The 20,936-nt window shown below is 39.1% G+C and overlaps 2 protein-coding genes across 3 annotated transcripts; both read right to left on the reverse strand.

Annotated features, from left to right (window-relative positions):
* Window positions 1-624: 624 nt before the first annotated feature.
* On the reverse strand, window positions 625-6,119 carry elovl7a (ELOVL fatty acid elongase 7a). Its single transcript, XM_080893282.1, has 8 exons — window positions 5,971-6,119; window positions 4,128-4,217; window positions 3,844-4,034; window positions 2,871-2,951; window positions 2,714-2,770; window positions 2,512-2,617; window positions 2,268-2,404; window positions 625-2,162 (listed from the first exon to the last, which is right to left on the reverse strand). The coding sequence occupies exons 2-8, from the start codon at window positions 4,189-4,191 to the stop codon at window positions 1,914-1,916; spliced, it is 885 nt and encodes a 294-aa protein (XP_080749408.1). The 5' UTR covers window positions 4,192-4,217; window positions 5,971-6,119; the 3' UTR covers window positions 625-1,913.
* Window positions 6,120-6,713: 594 nt separating this feature from the next.
* Window positions 6,714-20,930, reverse strand: ercc8 (excision repair cross-complementation group 8). 2 transcript variants are annotated; one of them, XM_080893921.1, is made up of 12 exons: window positions 20,578-20,930; window positions 20,031-20,126; window positions 18,659-18,760; window positions 17,278-17,401; window positions 15,968-16,049; window positions 15,198-15,266; window positions 15,041-15,107; window positions 14,303-14,406; window positions 13,502-13,626; window positions 9,873-10,070; window positions 7,877-7,972; window positions 6,714-7,060 (listed from the first exon to the last, which is right to left on the reverse strand). In XM_080893921.1, the coding sequence occupies exons 1-12, from the start codon at window positions 20,652-20,654 to the stop codon at window positions 6,995-6,997; spliced, it is 1,206 nt and encodes a 401-aa protein (XP_080750047.1). In that variant the 5' UTR covers window positions 20,655-20,930; the 3' UTR covers window positions 6,714-6,994. The 2 variants fall into 2 exon arrangements, with proteins under 2 accessions (XP_080750047.1, XP_080750048.1); XM_080893922.1 differs by lacking the exon at window positions 20,578-20,930 and adding an exon at window positions 19,883-19,948 and having other exon boundaries at window positions 20,031-20,113.
* Between the last annotated feature and the right edge of the window lie 6 nt (window positions 20,931-20,936).

The following is a 20,936-nucleotide window of genomic DNA, read 5'->3' on the forward strand; positions in this document are numbered from 1 at the left end:
AACCTCTCGCCATAAGAACAGTTTCTTCCCCTCTGCTGTTGGACACATGAACAATAACCATATGACTGTTCCCGCCACTAACACATGACCCTACGCTGTGTTCACTGCATCATTCCATGTTTGGCACTGATCACCACCTGCACTCATGTATACATCTTTCAACGTAGCACTTTTAATTCTTATCCCTACTTTTATTTTTTTTTCATGTCTATTTAAGTACTATTTATGACACTATGTTTGCACTGAAGCACCGCAGCAATTTCCTAATGTTGTAAACCTGCTCAACATTTGGCAATAAACCCCTTTCTGATTCTGATTAAAACAAACAGGCCATGAGCAACGTCAGTTAAACAGCACTCCCTGCTGGTGACAACTGCTCATTACAATCTGGTCAAAGCAATTTCACAGTCAGTGTGGAGAGAATCTACACTGGGGTTTGTCCTTAAAACAATGTTTAATAACTGTAAATGCAGTCTTGTCTCGATGGCATCCATCTACCTAATTAAGGCCAACTCGCTCATCTGAAACAGTCAAACGGGACATTAGCCTGTTAATGGCGTTGCATCTATGAAGTTGTCAAAAGTATCAAATATCCAGAGTTGAAATAACAGGCCGAAAGCAAGATTACATTTTCTGAAGTCCATCATTTATTTATATAAATACATATAAAATACAATATAAACATTTCATTTTTTGTTGCATTTTTCTCCATTAATACAAGGCGGGGTCTGGGGAAAAAGCCATTACATATCTGTAAATATTTTGTGTTGTGCATTTGCAAATGGGGAAAAGAATTAAAACAAAACAAACAAACAAACAAAACAAAAAAAAAAAAAAAAAAAACAAGTGTAAATCTTTCCACACAAATCTCAATCCTGTGTCCTCAGTCACCAGAGACGCAGAGTGTTATATTCACTTAAGGTTAAAAGGTCATCATAACATACAAAAACTATTCAAGAATTACATCCAAAAAAAGCTAACTCCAGCTATGTGAAGACCCCGTTAGCTTAACAGAATTTCAACACATGAAGCGTAGCAGTCAAGCAAAGCTGCTCATATCTTCCAACTGAATGGCTAAGTTGTGCATATTGTGCAAGTCTTGTAATAGTCTTAATTTTTGCATTATGTCTCTGCAAGGAAGCAGCAAAAACTCACTAGAGCTCTGCTCTGGATCCTACAAGAACTTAGTCTGCCCTCCCCGGCATGTGTCACAGCAACGGTTCATAGGAGACTCAAGTCAGAAGTGAAAACTGATGCCGTTTAAAGACTGCATTTTCAATGAATGTCTACACCACAAGCAGCAGCTGTGAATCAAGCAGCAAAGGAGTGGACGTGCGCTCTCAAACACCTAAACCCGGTTGTGCTTGCTTGTAGCCCTTTGAACAAAGACCTGAAAAACAGGACGCGTGGCTTCTAAACAGTCGTTCTTTTAGGTAGAGTGAAATAAACAACCCTTGATTTCAGTGCAGTCTTTATATAATAATAAAAAAAGTATATTGAGAAGTAAGATCAAATCTGAATAAAAAGGGTAAAAAAAAGAGAAAAAAAGATCTGTTTTAGAAGCTTTGTGAGGAAGCCAGTATTCCTGTACAGCTCAGGCTCTCACTGGAAGAGCCCTGTAGAGCAGGTGGTCAGTTTCTAAGACTTTATTTTATTAATTTCTTAAGTGTCGACATCTGTGGGAGAACTTTGGCCTTACCTTAAGTAGAAATCAGAAAAGCTAAACCTTTTGGTTTGGTTCAGTAACCTTAAATATAGTTTCGCTTATAATTTAAAGATTGTCTTTTGCAGTTTGTAAGTAAAGGAGTTATCAAAAAATATATATAAAGTCCAGACGAACTGGGTTTGCATCTCAGACTACCACAGTAGTTTCCTTGTTTTACTCAACCCCAAACCCCTGAGAAGCTGCTGCGTCACTCATCCTTGTCATGATTGGCATTTCCATTCATGACGCCGTTGGTGTGGTGCGACCATGTCTGAGCCTGAAGGACCTTTGGCAGTCTCTTGCCCTTGGTGTAGGCATGGTACCAGAAGTTGAGGAAGAGAAACAAGAAAATCAGCCCGTACAGGCCGATGATGTAGACGAAGATTGGGAACTGGTATGGGCAGTCCTTTATGAAGAAATACTGGGAGATGTGGCTGGTCACCATAACAAACTGAATCTACAAAGCAAATAAAGAATATAGTGGTTGACTTATAGTGCCAAAGTTTAACCCAGGTCTTTGTAAAGAAGAGCAAAAATAAATATAAAAAGCCATTTGACATACCAGCTGGATGGTTGTGAGGTACTTCTTCCACCACAGGTACTTCTGGTATTTGGGTCCCATGGCAGTCAGCCCATAGTATGTGTACATGATCACGTGAACGACACAATTTAGCAGGGCGTGGAATGTTCCCAGTCCACCTGTAACAGGGAGTGGATGAGGCATTGCGAAAGAAAATGTCAAGGAGTTCATATACTGTCATGAATGAAGGTTGCTTGTACATCGAAGAAGAGGTGGTGGTTTTTACCTGCAGAAAAGCGGACACCAAACCACCAGGTGAATGGCATGATGGAGTGATGGTAGACATGAAGGAAAGTCACCTGGCTGTTCTTTTTCCTCAGCACAAAGAAAATCTGAAAAGAGACGCAGTGCTTTAAAATAAACTGGGTGAGGCCTGGGTGGATATTACAAAGACATAGGTATGCAACTTCCCCCCCCCCCCCACTTACTGTGTCTAACATCTCAATGAACTTTGAGAAGTAGTAAAGCCAGCACGTTGCTGCCATCTGGAGGAGAAGTGAGAAAACTTTAGCGCCAGACCCACATATGTCAAAACCTTGAACTACTCGTTTGTAATCAGCTCATCTGAACTTAATAGTGACTTACCCTCAGGCCTTGTGGCGAGTCAGAGTAGTCCACCAAGTCGCAGCGGAAGGAATATCCGGTTCCCCATCCTGACATCACAAACTATGACACAAATGGTGGAAGTTTCGGTTACATGAACAAACAAGACAAGCAGGAAAGTTCCATGTATCAGCTTCTCACGTCATTCACTTTCCACCACCTTTTCATTTAAAAACAGATTTTTCATACAAATAGAAACAAAAGCAGTTCTGCTAGTGTACACCACCCAAACCAAACCCTATTCCAGGACATGCAGTTTGAATTTCTAATTCTGCCAAACCATTTCATCCACTTATTTCTCATCTCTTCTTACTTCCTTTTCACCTTCACTGTAACTGAAATCATGCTGCTGAATCGCATGTCTGCAGGTTAATTTCTTGACTTGCATCACCTGCTCCACCCAAACGGCACACCACATGTCTACAATTAAATCTAGCTGCAAATCACAGCTTTCCAAACAGACATGAACACAAACCGCAGCGCGTCTGTGGCTGAACATTCAGTGCAAGTAATTTACAAATTAGAGGTTGTCCTCCATCAACCCAATGCTGTAATGTTTTCCTTCAAGTTTACCTGAATATATCCAATCTCTGGTGTAAAAATAAATTCTGTCACTCAGGTTCATTCATGGCTCATTGGAAAGCAGTGAAACCAAAGTTATGTGGGACCAGAGAAGCATTTGCTGAATACAAAGCATTTTAATAAGGAAATGACACCTGCTGATCTGGTTTAACCTCAAATAACCAGTCCATGAAGGGGAGAAGAAAAAAAAGAAAAAAGAAAAAAGTGTATTTCACAAGAGGGCATGTGTCATAGCAATTTGAAACAATGCAAGACGTTCATTCCCTGTACGGTATGGAGTGCAAAACCTTCCAGGAAAGGATTTCACTTTTAAAATACCCGTCAGCACCAACTGAGGTAAAAAAAAAAAAAAAAAAATAGTATGTGGACTCACCTCATAGCACATGTAGAGTGACAGGGCCACCACGCTGAAATTGTAGACTACAAGAACTCCTTTGAGGTCAAAGGCTTTGCGATTCTCCATGATTCGAGGCCCCAGTGATGTCACAAAGTAAATGTATGCTGTGATGATGATGGTTTGGGGGATAGGAGACGACATGAGCAGCCAATTCTCCGTCCGTGTATCTGCAAAAAAAACATGTAGAGGGGTTTGAAAAAAAATATGCAGACAGAAAACCAAAAGTGATAGCACAGAGTTAGTTTTGGGCAAAGACTCACCTGCATTTTGCATGAACTCATCATAAATCAGCCCAACAGTGGACTTTATGCTTCCAAACTCCATTTTCAGACAAGCTGCTTGTACTTCACCTAGAAGGAGCAGAGGCAAAGGTCACAGTGTCAGTTTAGACTACAAGTTCAGTGGTATTTGGATGAAAAGCAGAGCACAGAAGCAGGCTCGGTGATATTTGTATCTAGCAACTTCAACCCATGTATGTAGGGGCTTTTGAATATGTATGAAGACTTTACTAAACAAAAATAATAAAATAATTGTAAAACAGATATTTTTTTAATTTAAAAAAAAAAAAAAGAGCCATTAATGGTGGCAATTGTTACTACCTCTTGAATGTTTTATACAAAAAGCACAGAGGAGGAACTGGAACGGTTTGTCTAGGGGGAGGGAGAAGGAAAAACAAGTGCAACAGGACTGCTCACTGAGACAAATTCCTCAAGATGCATTATCGCAGGATGAAACTTTAACGCATGTTCAAAATCAAAAATCATGAACCATGTTGCCGTTACAGTTCGGGTTAGGGCACACTGAACTACAGTCAACTACAAAGTCTCAAAGACTGGACTGTTTGAGGGAGGAAAGAAAAAGAAAAAGGCCACTCAGCTATTCTTGGCTGCCCTTCTGAGGCAGACAAAGCGAGAGTGTGATGGGAGTACAATGAGTAGCAGCCCCTCTCTCTCGTCAAAAAACAAGCCACTGTGTGACCAGAATTCATTCAGTAATGAATCAAAACCCAACTTCAACATAGTCCACGTCACACAGACTCTTAGTAGGCTTTGTTGACAGTAATCTACATGCAGATACTGGGCGCTGTTGCTTTTATGACACTGAACCTTATTTAAAAACTGTTCCTGATGAGTGAAAACACCCCATCTATACAATGGATTCAGGACTAGTGCTGAACCAAGTGAAGGTAAGCAGTGAGTGATCAGACAGGTTTTAACCTCTGTGATACTATATAAAGTTTGCCAAAGGGAAATGCTCAATCTGTCATGCAGACAAAGCAGAAGTGAAGCAACTGTAGAGCACAAACCAACAGGTTAGCCTACAGTATTGTTGTAGTTTGTGAAGAAAGAGCAATACATTTGCGAAAGCAACACGTAAAACACATCATCCCTCGTCTGCTGTGGAACCTAACCCTACATGACAGGTTTTCGAGGTGTGTCTACCTGTGTGACACAGGAGCCTAACTGGCTAAAGTGATAAAAGGCATGGCCGTCTGGATTCTCCTCACTAATCAAGACACGGCAAGCCTTGACACGCCAATTAACGTTATAGTCAGAGATGATGATGTGAAAGCTGCTACTCCCATGGCGTGGCTCCTCATTTGTGCAACGTCAACTTCCGCAGGTTACTAAGACAGAAATGTACTTTCAGGTGAGAGGTGGCTACCACCCTCAATTATTAGCTTTTTATAGACCACGAAATAAAATATTTAATATTCATATTATGTGCCACAGAGTGAGCGACAGTACTAAACCCAGACTGGGATTTAGTTGTCAATTAAGAAAAAAACAAAAACTTAAGATGAACTTAGTAGACAGCCACTTCGTTTTAAGCATCACAGCAAGTTTAAAATGTGCTGTATAAAAACGTTCATCAATGTATGGCCTATACTTAACATTCTATATCTATAAGCTGAAGATTTACAGTATCCAGGTGGAAAGTTTAGGTTTTTTCGTCTTTTTTCAGAAAACAAAAGCAGCCATCATGCGTGTCACAGTGACCAGAAATGTTTCAGTAATCACGGGCAGGTTTATGGTCGTTGCGCCGGTGTTTTTACATCCTTCCCGTCTTTGTATTTATACCCCCATTAGAAAGAAAACTCACCAGCCCTCAGCGCCACGGCAGCTGAAACTCAACGACAATCCCCCTTCAACCGCCGAATCGTTGCTATCCAAATTCCCGTTTCCACCTGCAGCCCTCCTACAGGTGTACGCTTCGCTCTCCTGTCACTCGCTAACAGCGCACGCGCTGCTCGCTCCCTTATGCCGGCGAGCCGGAGGCGGGGTTCTGCCTCACGCCACGCCCCCCGCGCTCGCTGATTGGAGCAGTTGTGGTTCAACTGGACCCAGTTTAATTCTTGAGCAATGGCTCATCCGAAGCGACGTGACATTTTTTAACAATGATACATGTCTATCTTGACACGTAATTAATCATTTGTTTCAGTTGGAAAACTGCTAAATTGTAATTTTCCACTATAATCACAATAACAGTGGCATTTCCTCTGATTTTAATAAAGCAGACGGACAATTATCCCTAATGTTTATGACAGTGATGTCTTAAATGTTTATATGTCAATAAAACCAATGTGTAAAACTTGTAGGGGGTGTGTCCAACAAAGGTTTCGCCATCGCTTCTTTACTAAGCCCTGACGGCACAACAAATGCAAATTTTTTTAGTAATGACAACAGGACAATCTGTGTTTTTGAATGCCACCTGGTTACTCCCATGTAAGCAATATGGGTAAAGTCTTTTAAAAATCAGGTGTAGACTGAAACCACACCTTTTTAAATGGCCTGCAGATGTCTAGGTAAAGGTTTCATTTCAATAATGTAAATGTAGTATCAGCATTGTGACAGTAAGTATTTATTCAGCTTCCTTTAACAATAGCAGATACTGCCTAAGACTAAAAGAGACTTACTGAAAATACTAATTAAGGACCATTTTGGTTTTACATGTTTAAATAAAAAATAAAAAAAGTAACAATGATTTATCAAACGTACAAAAACATTTACAAAGTCATACCGTTGTTAACACGTTTAAGTTTTAAGGCTTTTGGAGCATTTGTTTTACAGTAATTGTGAATAATCAGACATTAAATGTTGTCCACATGCTCAAAACAAATCCAGCGTTAGTCTTCATCACTGCTCCACGCATCCTGAAAGGCAGGGTTCACCGAAGACTGGCCAGCAGCACCCTGTGAGAGACCAAAACATTTAACTCAGTTTGCACAATAAAGAAAGCTCACTTCTGTGAAAAGTACATAATATATATGCACATGTCACATGTATGATTATATAACTAAGAAAAAATACAAGTATCTGCAGTTCCCATCAAGTGTGATAGACAACTATGTAAACATTATTTATTAACATGAAGATAACACTGAGGTTTCATAAGTTAAATTCTTCAGATGACACGTGCTTATCTATGATCTCGTTTCTGGAAGGAAAAACAAAAAATCCAGAAAGGTCCAAATCAGAGGACGTTCATTTATAGTAAATGACCACAATTATTGAAGATTAGCTTAAAAACATATATATTTATATATATGAAGATTAAAAGAGGTTTGCAGACTATAATCATTATTGTTTGCACTGGGTATGATGATGTAACATTCATGGCCTTTCTGTACAAAAAACAACCCTACAAAAGCAAAAAGAAGAAAGATCAAATCTGTTATATCATCAAGGGCACTTTATGGAAGCTCTTCTTCACCACTGAAAAACAAGGCAGGTAGAGCCACGACAAAATTTTGAATTATCTCCAAATATTTTGGGTTGTTATGTCAAAATTTCAACTTTTGTCTCAAAGTTGAAACTCTGGAATATCTAAACTGAAATTTTGAAACACTAAAAAATTTTGACTCATGCATAGCAGTTATTATTGTTGTTATTATAATTATATTGTTTTATTTTTTTTCAGTGGTGGAAGCAAAGTTCAACAGCATTTGGATTCCACAATTTTTCAGATTCTTCCATCTACTATTGTTTCCTGTTGTTATGACCTTTACCTTTACTTCATGGTCTGAGTCTTCCTCCACATCTGAGGGACGGAGGACAGGGACCCATGCTAGAATGTTACAGTCTTTACCTCCACTGTACACCTCCTACATACAGCACAAACAACAGGGACAATAATGTACACATCGACCTTTTCAGCAAACCTCAAAGTACTTCCAATGACATCAGTGCGGGGAGAAAACCAGTGTCAACAAGCATAACTGGTACCAAAAGCAAAGTAATGAACACACTTAAAACTGTCCATGTACAACAGGTGATGTCACAGGGGACAGTTTAATGACTGCGGGTCATTATATCATACAGGAAGCATAAAACGTTTTCAGAACAAGGTGTCCCTTCCTGTGACTCTTCAGAGTGACAAGCTGCCAAACTGCATTCTTATAACTGTCAAACACAGAAAATCGATGTCACCGGATGCAGCAACTCCTAATAAGGAGTGCACGGGTTAGACGGCCTTCTCCATTTGTGCCGATACATAATAGGCTGTTTCTCAGCACAAAGGACTGGCTAAATAAACATAACTAGGATTTAAATTAATTAAGGAACACTGGAGTAGAAATACATAACTGAAGTACTAAACAAAAAAACACCATCTTGAATGAAAACAAGCACTGTTTTCACTAAAATATTACACTTAAAATAAAATGAATACAACCTATCTGAAGAATAATCTTGCAATTAATACTTATTTAATAAAAATAGAATATAGTTACTGGAATCACAAAGAATAGGCAGGGAAACCAGTAGCTCTAGATTATTGCATCCACGCTTTCATGTTGTTAAACCAAGTTGTGATCCTACAATCCAAATATCACAAAGAAGTCATTAGTACAGACAGCATTTTCAAGTCTTCCATTGTCCAAGTTTGATGAGCCTGCATGAACTTTGACACATATTACACCTATTCTTATCAATATTATATTGAAACGTATCATATAATCAATAACTGTACATTTATTCTCCCATTTACATGTTTCGTCTCAGGCACAGTGTACAGAAAAGATGACAATAGCCACCATGACTTCACCCATTGATTATGAAGTCCCATTTTGACTTGAGTGGGAGAGTGAATTTATCTGAGAAAGCGACAACGTTGCATGCTAACAAGGAAGTGACTCGTCAGTCACAACATAGGCCTACACTAGAGTGTACACTGCTTTAATAGCACTGTAAAGAGAGGAGAGAACAACTGCACCACCACTGCAAGATAGGAGTATGGTTGTTTTCTTCTGGCAACCAGCGGTGTCACTTCCTGCTTGCCTTAAGAAAAAAGTAATGGGTTCACTTTTTAAGATGCATAATTTTTCTGTATATACAGTCGATGATTCTATCACATTTTGGACTTGTGACACCTGTGAAGTAATCCTGAATCACCTGTTGCCCGTCGGTTAGCACATATGTCCATATACACAGATTTTAACATGACTCATTCACTCATTGCCTCGATTAGGTAATTCATTGAGGCACAAATGAAAGAAAAAGCTTTTGCAACATATCTGGTAGCACTGACGACTAAAGAGTCAAGAATTTATTTAGTCGAAATGGCTGTGATAAAGCACAAATGTCACATGGAACTAACTGCTTCCAATTCTGTCAACACAAGCAGAGCGTTTTACAAGGCAACAGGAAAACAACAGTAAGACAGACTGCACTGTTTTGCTCCTAGATCTGATAAAGCAGAGATAAATGTGATGGCATTAATTTTCACACATGGTAAAGAGGCTATGAGCACAAACCTGAGTTTCACATAAGAAGCACCTGCATTTGCATTTATGGAAGTCAGTATTGACTCTACCCTGTTATCTATCCGCAGGAAGTAACTCATTTGAGAGTACCATGGTGACTGCAGATTACTTACAGGTACTACTGCAGAGCTGATGAAATAAAACAAAAAGATGAGGAACAGAGAGAATCCAGCAGGGTTACTGTAAGCATGCGGGGGACAAACCACTCTTGACTGTGAGGTGATAAATCAGATGGACTCACCTGGTAGTCTGGGTGGAACTCACAACAGTCCACACTGTTATAGTGACCCCTAAGCATGGTGACCAGCTCTCCCGTGTGAAGGGTGTACACTGCAACAGAGCTGCCGCATGGCACAAACACAAACTCTGGGCTGCAGCCACGTGACACTGTGAACTGTAGCCTTTTCCGACTCTCGTTGCAGACCTTCCCATAATTTACCTGAGGGATAACGAGTGAAGGGGCACACGGTTCAGATGACATCCGAATAAAAAGTCCAAACATAAACCTCAGGCATTTTCTGCATAAGGATTAAGCCATTTTTAATCGAATGCCAAGATGTTGCAAAACATTCTGGAAGATTAGAAATTTTCTGCACTTTCATTTGACAAAAAAAACTTCAATTAATTCATGAAAATGAAAATAAGATTATCCAAAGAGCCCATTAAAAGACACTAATATTTAAAGGCTTCTAAAGCTTAACTGTGGACATAAAACTTGGACACAATTCCTTTAAAGGCTTTATATATCATGGCATTTCCAGCAGACTCTTCTGTATTGCTTTTTGGTCTAAATTATTTAACTATTTCATTTATCAGTATAAAACTCACTCATATCGTGAGGCTTTTATAACTGATCGCATTTTATTTCAATTATTTGACACTGTTTTTGTTTGATATCCTTGTTCTTGCAAAAGATGCTAGATTTTTTTTTTTTTTTAAGTGTGTCACTATTTTTCAAGACTTGGTAGAGTTTCCAAAATGAAGACAAACAGAACTTTAAATAGGGCAGCTATGTGAACTTGAAGGCAGAGAATAACTTGTATTTTTCCTATGCATCTGTGAAACAGGCCGAATGAGGTAACACATTCCAAGGCTCGCAAAATTTCTAAATCCCTGGAAGCCCTTCGGGCCGGCACTCTACAGTTTTTGGTAGCCCAAAATAAATTTAAGTAGCCCGAATAAAAAAGGGAGCAATTTTTTTATGTTTTGTTTCCGTTACAATATTATGCTTTAATGTTTAATATTGTAACGGAAACAAAAATTAATCAAAAAATTTTTAAAATACAAATCACAACAACTGTATAAAGATTCCAATCATCAACTCAAATACTTGGTTCTCATTGAACAGAAATTTCTATGAACTTGTAAGAACTGTGTAGAACATGAATCAGTCTGTGTCAGATCCTGAATCTGACATTTCCACTGGAGTCACTGGTAAGTGGAACCAAGATCTAGGACATTTGCTTTTTGAAGTTTGCAAAGACTGCTAAATTTTGCCAAAGGTAGTTCACTCTTTGCAACATAGTACGCTGTTCTAAACAGCTTTTTCAGGACTTCTTCTCGTGCTTGGTTCATTTTTAGTATGTTTTTTGCAATTGCTGTTTGTTCTGGGAAAGATATTGCAGACTGGGAAATAATGCATTCCTTGCATTTCTCATGGGTTCTGATGGGGTCTTTCTTAAAATTACTGGTCCCAGTAACAAAGGCGCTTGTCGACTCAGAAATTGAATGAAACTCACAACACACCTGGCAGAACATCATGTTATTTAGTTCGTCATATTCCAGCCACAGAAATTCTTTTGTCCATGAAACCAAAAAAGCTACGCTTTTTTTTGCCTCATAGTCTGATTTGTCATAACTTTTCCGTTTTGTGGTAAGCTTTTCTTTGGCTGTCCCTTCTTCACCCTGTCTTATTTGGCTGAGCAGAACTAAAATACCGGCTTAAATCCTGCTGCTTTTACACACGCACTCGCATAACGCTCAGCGATTCTCTGCGCAATCAACCTCTCACATGTTTAAGCTTGCTGTGGGAGATTTCACTTGTCATGTTTGAATAGTAAGCTAATGAGTGATAAGACGATGTCAGAGGAATTGGTGTGCAAGTAATCATCACTCACCAATCAGTGCTGCCGCTCTCTACACACAGTTCGCGCAATCGCAAAGTGAAAGCAAAAAACAAGCGCAAATTCAAACGCGATTTCAATATGTCACATATTGACAGTGGCTCATCGATGCCAATGACATAATTACTCAGCTACATTTTCGAAAGAATGCAAAAGCATTGACATATATTTTCCTATGATAGCCCGATGGGCAGGGCTGAGATAGATTTTGGTAGCCCGACTGGAAAAACCTTTTGCGAGCCCTGCATTCCTTTCACATGTCACTCATGTGCAACACAAGTTTTGCATGGAAGCACACTTTTTTTAAGTACCCAATTTTCTGGTATCCATGTTATCTCAGTCTAGACAAAAAAAAAAAAAAAAAGAAAAGAAAAGAAAAAAACAAAAAAAACAATCCGCCTTTTTTATTTTATGCTATTTCTTTGCTCTGATTTCTCTAACTTCTGGGCAAAACTAAAAGCAAAAGTCGAATATTCAATCTTTGAGGCTGTGAGATCTAACACGTAAACCTGGTTTTTACAACCACTAACATTTTCTGATCGTTGGTAACCAGTTAGGGATTGTCAACTTGTTTTACCTGTTTAAAAATCTGATGGCACAAGTTCATTGTTCCTGGCAGATCAATTATTTTGGGTAAAACAGAACAAAAAAGGCAAATTATTCAAAAACAGATTTTTTTCAGAAGTACATTATGTGAATTTTAGTAGCTTATAAAAAACGAACATTTATAATACTTACAATAAGAAAATGTTTAATCTGTTTGTTTGCCTGGGTGCCTGGGTTTCACTATATTGTATTTTGATGCTTCGGCAATATTCTTTTTAGAATTTAAGCATTGAAGCATCTACGAATCTGAATTTTAGTAAAACTAAGTCTGAGTCTCACCGGGATAACGTACACTAAGAAAGCCTGTGAAGTGCGTCTGTTATAAAGCCTGTGTAGCAGCATTCTTGCTCAGGTAGTTCAAGCCCTGAAGAGAAGGCACCATAGTAACCTAACTCACACCCTTCTAGGATTGAAATTCTAAAAATCTGTTAATTCCTTTCATGTTTCTAACTGTTTAAATGGTGTAACTACAACTGGCCAAGAACCAAGAACACTTGTAATAGTCATCAATATTGATTTCATCAATTCTCACACCTATTCTTATCAGTATTATACTGATATAACATATAATCAGATAATCAGCACCCAGCCTGCAGATATACTATTTGTTGTGTTATTTAGCTCACTGATAGGATTTCAGGCTTCATGTATGCGGCCTTTTGTAGCTAAAACTGAGCATAGTATTACTTCTATCAAGCTCAGCTGCAATTTCAACAGCTCAGTTGATATCAGCGTCATCAAAGAACTGCAGGGCAGCACGGTGGTGCAGTCACTGTCTGCAGGAAGGATCTGGGTTCAAATCTACTGACCAGTTTGAGCCTCTGTGTTTGCTGTGTGTGTTCTCTACAGGTACTTGAGCTTCTTCCCACAGTTCAAAAACATGCTAAATTGGTCTGGATGTGCAAGTACATGAATGTCTGTCTCACTATGTTGCTAAGCTGGGACAGGCCTCAGGCCCCTTCATGGCCATAAACTGGATAAGCCCTTAAGGAACTGGTTGGAAGGATATAGTTGTAGGATAGTCCTGACTAGATTATGACTGAGCCTCTGTTCAGCAAAAGACAAACTGGTTTGTTGTAACAACATTACATGAAGTGCTTTTTTACACAGGCTGTGAGGACAAAGCCTTCATACACCTTACCAGTGTATTCTCCCCGGTGGCACTATTCCATAGCCTCATACGGTCATCGGTTCCAGTAGTGAGCAGGTAGAGGCCATCACCAGTGAAGCACAGGCCATTCACTCTGCCGTTATGGGCGGTGTTTACTGGTTAAAGACAGATTAGATATGGTAGCAGTGTATTTGTCACCTAAAGACTTTAAGAAATATTTGTCTTATACAGTGACAATCCATCAATGATAAGTTTTTAGTGTCCATCAAAACCATATGTCTCCCAGAAAAACTGGTTTAATTGTAATCGGCTGTTCTCTGAACTTCTGACCCCCTGGTTTGAATGCAAAGGCACTTCAAACAGGAAAAACAGATACCATTTATGCAGAATGTTGACCTTTTCCCAAGTGAGCCAAACTCAGCACTACCCTGAATATCTTGGAAGTCATTAGACATGACAATTCAGAGGAAAACAAAGCTGTCGTGGTTCATATAAATTAGAAATGTATTTTTAATTTAAAGCATCAGCAATCGGATTGGTTCATGTTGATGCTCTGAGGTCTCCCATCCAAAAGACTTCCGCTGAACTATTTTGGTGACAGGACACACCTCAGCTCCCATTTATCTACTGCATGTAAACTGTATATACAGCACCACTGTACAATAAATACTACATTATGGGGCGAAAGATGGATAAATGGGGTATTGAGGTACTGAACTAGAACTGTTTCTCTGTCAATGACATAATAACACAACAAGATCTCCTTGAAGTCAGCTCCACTCAGGAAAAATGAGACAAAAAATTTAATGAAAAGAAAAATGCCAACAATACCTGCCTCAGAGGAGGCTTTCGACTTGTCTCCATTGTGTTGGTCCAGAGTGAAGAGACTACCTGAAGCACGGCGCACATCCCATACTTTCACCTTGCTGTCTGCACTTAAGAAGGAAAACCAGGGAAATGACTTGTTTACTTTCTATGCTCCCTAAAAATTCAGGTACTTAACAAAAACATGATTTGTGTTTAAATATTCCATTAACAGGATACAAGCTGAGGCTGATGCACTACAGACGAGCTGGTTTGTGTACCCTAGTGTTTGTTTTTAAAGGTCAGTTTTCTGTAGGGAATTAAAACGCTGCTCCATATTAGAATATCATACACGTGTGTGTGTGTGTGTGTGTGTGTGTGTGTGTGTGTGTGTGTGTGTGTGTGTGTGTGTGTGTGTGTGTGTCTCTGTGCCAGTTGTTTTCAAAATCACTTACACTCTTTGGGGACAGAAGCACAGTGATCCCAGTGGGTTAATTAGCAGGTCTAATGTGGCATAAAACAGGTGGGGACAGTATCTACCATATGCTAAACTGGCAGGCCTGCTAGAGCGCCACGGTGCTATCTAGTAGTGTTCTGGTGCCATTATCCTTGATGCAGGGTTGTGATGTAGCCAGATGGCTGGGAAGTGAGATGACAAGAACTGCTGGGAAATTACATAGAGGGGATTGTCCTGTAGCTGGCGTTTCACTTTGATGTGGCTCTGAGGGCAAACTAGGGTAGCCAAGAATGGCAAAGAGAGCTTACCTGGCAGTGGCTAAGATATGCTCGTATCTGGGTGACCACCGCACAGACAGGACCTCTGCTCTGTGACCTGCAATGGCAAATACGTTACTTTCTTTCTTCTGCGTGGGTGGATGAAAAGAACAGAAAGAACAGAGTAAAAGCACTGTGATCAACTAACCCTGAAGAATATGAAGCCGTGAACCCGACTTGAGGTCACACAGTTGGATTTTAGGATTTGTGGTGCCCACTGGAAACACAGAGACACACACATAGTTCAAAGATTAGACTTACAAGGATGATGTAAATAGTGAATAGGGGCACTCCTTCTAAAATGTAAAATCCCCAATTATCGTTATCAATGTGTAAAAGGTGTGTTATCAGGGTAAAAACAGGAATTTGAGGTTCTAAGAGAACGAGTATGATACTGTAAATATTGCTGTTTAGGAACAGATTCCCTTAAAACAGTTTCCCTTGTGTTAGTGTCTTTCTAGAAAAAACCGAAGGTATTGGGGGAGGGGGAGGGGATTCACTCAAAACTAGTTTGACGAGAATCTGTAAAACTTCTAACGAGGAATGAATTGTTTAGGAACCAAAGAAAATAAAAGAGATTGACACTGTGATTGTCTCTGAACTAGAAACAGGTGTGTCAAGGGACTGGTTATGTAAAGGACATAGAACACATTCTCCAGTAGGTATTAACAACCTGTTGGTCCAGCTCAGTGAAACAAGAACACTTCTGCTGACCGAATTATGCACCCCAACCCCACCCCTTCATACATGTAAAGCACTTAGCACCTTGCTTAGCATGACAAAGCAGTGACAGGATAAGTATTGCGATTTTTGTTCAATGAGTTTGAAAACACAATGACAGAAATGCAAGCAGCTAGTGCAGCTTGTTTACTCTGTGTCACTGAGATCAGCAAAAACTCACTGGGATCATGCACGCACCTGCAATGAGACTGTGCTTCCTGGCGATTGGGGACAGGTGGTGACAGTAGACGTTGCCTTCAAACTGAAACACTTCAGCAGGCTGCATAATCAAAGGAGGAGACGGAGAGAAAGAAAAATGTTACTTATGGTAGAAATACAGCAATCTCCATATTTAGACCTGTGTGTATTTGCTTATGTTTGCCTCAGTGACAATCTATAGAAATATACAAGCACAGTTTTAACATTTAACAGTGTTAGAAAGTCACTCTGTGAAGGGAAAGAGCTCCCAGCTTTAAGTAAAAATAAAAGGGCAATGCAGATCAGAGCTCAGAAGGCAGATCGCCTGAGCACCAGTGGCGGTTACAATGCAAATTCTTCAGCAAACATAAAAAGCCTCTCTGTGCTCCATCTGTAAGTGTGCGCCAGCACCCACATGGCCTTAACCACTGGCTGCACACACAGAGGAAGCTCTGTTTGCATAAAAATGCATCCACAATAATGCAAAACACACACTAATGGACAAACAGCCATGAGCAATTAGGAATTTAATAGATGCAACTGTGTGTGTGTGTTTGTGCGAGAGACAGAAACACACAGGTTAAACCGAGTGAAAGGTTGACAGGTTCTTTTCTGTCCCTTCCCTGACCTTTTAAAGCAACTGCGGTGCCAGTGTAACTCTAGCACAGTTCAGAGCCTGCCATATGGGACAATGTGGCATAGAAAGGTAGAAAGCATGAAGCAGAAAATAAGAAAGCGAGGGGAAGAGAAAATGAAAAGAACAAAAGGCGGGGGTGGGGAAGCCATAAATTAGAATTTGATAATGAAATGCAACACACTCTCTGTGAGCTCTACAATAAATCCCACCTTTGTGGAGTTTTAATACAACACTCAGTATTTATTGAGGCTGCACAGAGAGGTGTTGATTTAGCTCTGGTATTACTGAGTTTATGTTGGGTGGCACTGTAACGCTTCCAGTATCTCTATCTTGGTTCATGCCACTTCACACACATTTTGCAGGTGTGCCTGACAAAACTAAGCTAGGTAATAAACTTGTTAGGCATTAAGCCTCTCTGCAACCCCTACTGGCTTTGCAGTGCCAGTACAAGAGCCTTTAGCTGGCAGATGTGTTTAACTGTTCGCTGTCCACAGCTGTTACCTTATGTATAAAAGCATGACTGATTTAGCTTAGGGAAGGCCACAACTCCTTGCAAGACCTCCTCTTGCTCATCTGGCTGACCTTAAACAATCATTTTTCTAACCTCTGCTGTCAGTCTCCATTTCACCTAGTGGCTTGATTACCAGATGATACAGTAGTTGACATGCCTTACCTTTAATGTCTCTGTGTCCCAGACTTTCATGGTCTTGTCAAAGGAACTGGATACAAACATTCCTGTGTCATAAGGATACCACTGGACTGTCTCTACACTAAATTTATGGACATAGCGGCTAGACCTAAAAACAAGAACAAAAAAAATAAAAATAAAACATGGGGTGAAAGCCATGTGTCATGTTTTTGATTTGGGATTGACAAAACCAGATAGCGCAGGATGTTTTCTGTAAGAAATGAGAAAAAACTCTCATGTACAGTTAGTTCTATAAATGTTTGGACGCTGATACAATTTTCACATTTTTGGCTCTTAACTCTGACAGCTGAAACTGAAATAAAATAATCAAGATGAACCTGAAATGCAGACTTTAAACCTTAAACTGAAGCGGATGAATAAAAATACTGAACTGAAGAATTAGAGACATTTTTACACACACAACTAAACAAGTTGCTTAAAACCTGTATCATGGATGGCTGTAGGCTGTCTTTATTTCCTAATCAGTTATGCAGGCAAAAGATGGGAAGTTGACTCCAAGGCTTTCTGTGAAGCCTCAATAGTTTTCAGTGAAAGTGAAGCCAGCCATGCTCATTATGCAAATGAGCATGGCCCTGAGTTTCATGCTCATGACCAGAGCATGAAACTCAGATTAACCTGTTCCAAAATGCAAGAAGAACGTTCTGTAGGTCCAGCATTTGAAGCGTAGAACAACTTCTGCAGTGTGATCCATGGGAATAGATGGTTTCCAATAGCACTGGGTATTGGTGTTTATTGAAGACAGAAGCAGATTGATAAAATTTTGAATGGTATTGCACAGATGTGATTTCTTTTCAGATTTAATCAAATGCAGCAACGCTAAGTCAATGATACTTCACGTTACAGATGCGCAGTTCCCAAAAAACTATTAAAACAAGCTGGAAGTTTATTTATAAGAGTGGTATTCTGTAGTAGCAACGTGAATCCCCTAATCTCAACACAATTAAAGATGCGTTTTATTTGATAAAGACAAAACAACTGTAGACAGCTGTTGTAAAAGCCTGGCAAAACTTCACAAAAGGAAACTATTCTCAAACCCATTCAACACTCATTCGTTTTAGTAAAAAGATTACGCTAATTTATCCAAATCCATTTGAGCTCGTAAAATTATGGGAAGGTATTAAACAACAGCTGTAATTTCTCAGTGGTTAATGGGTGAAGGTCTGCGTTTTGATTGCATCTTGATTATTTAATTTCAGATTTACTGTGGTAGATCTCTTCTAGTTTCTGTGTATATTTTATAGCCAAAACAAAAAGCTGTAGGTAGCTGGGGACAGCACTGTGTGTACAGCCCGCAATAAAATGCTACTCTCTAGTGGATGGAATTAGTAAATGGGCTAACATTTACCTTCCTACTGTGCAGACTGCCTTGCAGCTGTACTGTAGTTTCCCACTGAAGTTCTCCAGGTCATAGATGACGATTACTCCGTCTGCACCTCCAGACAGCATGCTGAACAGCAGAAAAAATGTAATCTGAAATACTTTTTTTTACTTTGTCTTACAAACCTTGTAAAATATACACACATAGATTCAATCATCAGGCTCACCCTCTGAAACCAGACTTCTGCCTTCATATTCACTATACTAACTAACAAAGATTGGGGTTACTTGTTAAAAATATGAATTTCCAGAGCAGTCAAGTCACAGTGCAGGAATGTTTCAATACTATGAATAATTGTTCTTTCATCTAAGGGTTAAATGAGTGTTTAATGTGACGTAAATATACTTACATTGTTATCTTTACTTCTACTTTATTGGGTTTTGCTTTGTTGTCATTGCTTTTATATGTTAATCTGTCTTGCTGAAATAAATTGCCCCTTTGGGATCTTAAGACTTATTTCCTATATTTTTACAGCTGCAAAGGTCTTAAACAGATTAAAAAAACATCAAGCACTTGGGTAATGTTTTTGTATTGTTTTTACTTTATTCTGGTCTGTATTTTGACCATCTTTTGTAATGCCTCTGTAAAGTACTATAGTTCTCGGATTGGTTCTTGTCTTAAAAAGCGCCAAAATAAATTAATTTTACTTACTTACATACTTATCATTGAACCACTGACAGTGATTCTGCAGCATTTCAAAACTATACAGTAGAGATGGACCGATCTGATATTACGTATCGGTCTGATCCTCAATAGTTACCCACAATAATAATAATATGAATAATAATAATAATAAACTCTCAGACCTTTACAGAGAACCCAAGGTTGCTTTACACATAAAGGTTTAAGGTCAAAGCCTCAGTGAGTAGTTGGCATTTCAACTATTTTATGAAAATGTCCAGAGACAGCTTATGGTGGATCTCAAGCGGGATCAGCAGCAGTGAAGGTTGTCCTCCGAAAGATCGCAATGTAGTGTGTGTAGAAATTAAATATTACAACTTTCACAGCCTATGGTTAAGATATTTATCTCTGTGTCAGGACAGCAAGTTATTTAGTCAGATAAATTTTACTTTTCTGCATGATTTTTCCAATAGAGCTTATTTTTTGTTGTTTTTATGCAACATCCCAATCACTGCAATATTGCAAGAATTAACATTCCAAGGGGGGATATTAATGAATTATTTTATGAACCTGTATGGGACATGGGAATGGCACAGTCTGGGTTCAAATCCACTGGCCGAACGGGGGTCTTTCTGTCTGGAGTTTGTATGAAAGAACTGAATAAGTGATTAAGAAAATGGATAGATTAAGCTTTGTTTACTATGTTACTCAGACTTACTATCTTCCCTCAACTGCTTCAATGTCAATGGTATTAATGCCATTTCCATGGATTCGGTCCACATCTCTGTCCGGATTCAACTGCAGACCGAGGACCCTTTGGAAAGAGAGAGATCGCTGGGTTTCTTAAGTGAGTCACACATATTATAATGTAAAAATGTATGAAGGCAAACTGAAACCTAAGTAGTTAACTAACTCTAAAACGTTAGAGATGAATTAACAAACAATGGCCCAGACTAAGGCGCTTAAATCTAGAGTTAGTGTTTCTTTCTTTTGTTAAAATAAATAACTTTTCAGTTTGTGGGAATTTCCAAAACATAATAAGTCTGGCACAGATTCGAGAGTCGTATGTAATACAGCAATGATGCTAACAATAGTTAAGAACTATTTATAAACAAAACCTCATGTATGTGTATTAACTAAGATGCTTGTTATGTTACATAATGTTCATATAGTACCGGTATAATTTCGATTTCATAGTTTTATTAGTCCAAAGCTTGCTGTGGACTTCTTCTTGCTAGTTATGTTTATAAGAGCTTCTCTCTCACCTTCTCGTTGATTCCGCTCGTCTCAGTCTCAGAGGGTCATCCAGACCAGCCCGCCTGGCTGTCAGAAAGCCCAACATAGCTTCAACATGAAGACAACTTCTTTCTGTTTTAACAGTTAGCCAGTATTTAAACCGCGTTACAGTTCAAAAGCTAACATGTTACCCACAATGTAGTGACGTTTTAATCCAAAGTAAGTCTCGGGACGTCCTGTAAAACATTACACGATATGAAATAGAAAAATACCCAACTTAAATACTTCCATCGTGATATTTTTACAATTCATTGCTTATAATTCAAAGAAATTTAAGTGGCCTCTCAAGAATTCAAAACAAGTCGCCGCCATGTTGGATTCTAAAGCA

This window comes from Rhamphochromis sp. 'chilingali', assembly GCF_963969265.1.
Source record: "Rhamphochromis sp. 'chilingali' genome assembly, chromosome: 10".
NCBI classification, from domain to species: domain Eukaryota; kingdom Metazoa; phylum Chordata; class Actinopteri; order Cichliformes; family Cichlidae; genus Rhamphochromis; species Rhamphochromis sp. 'chilingali'.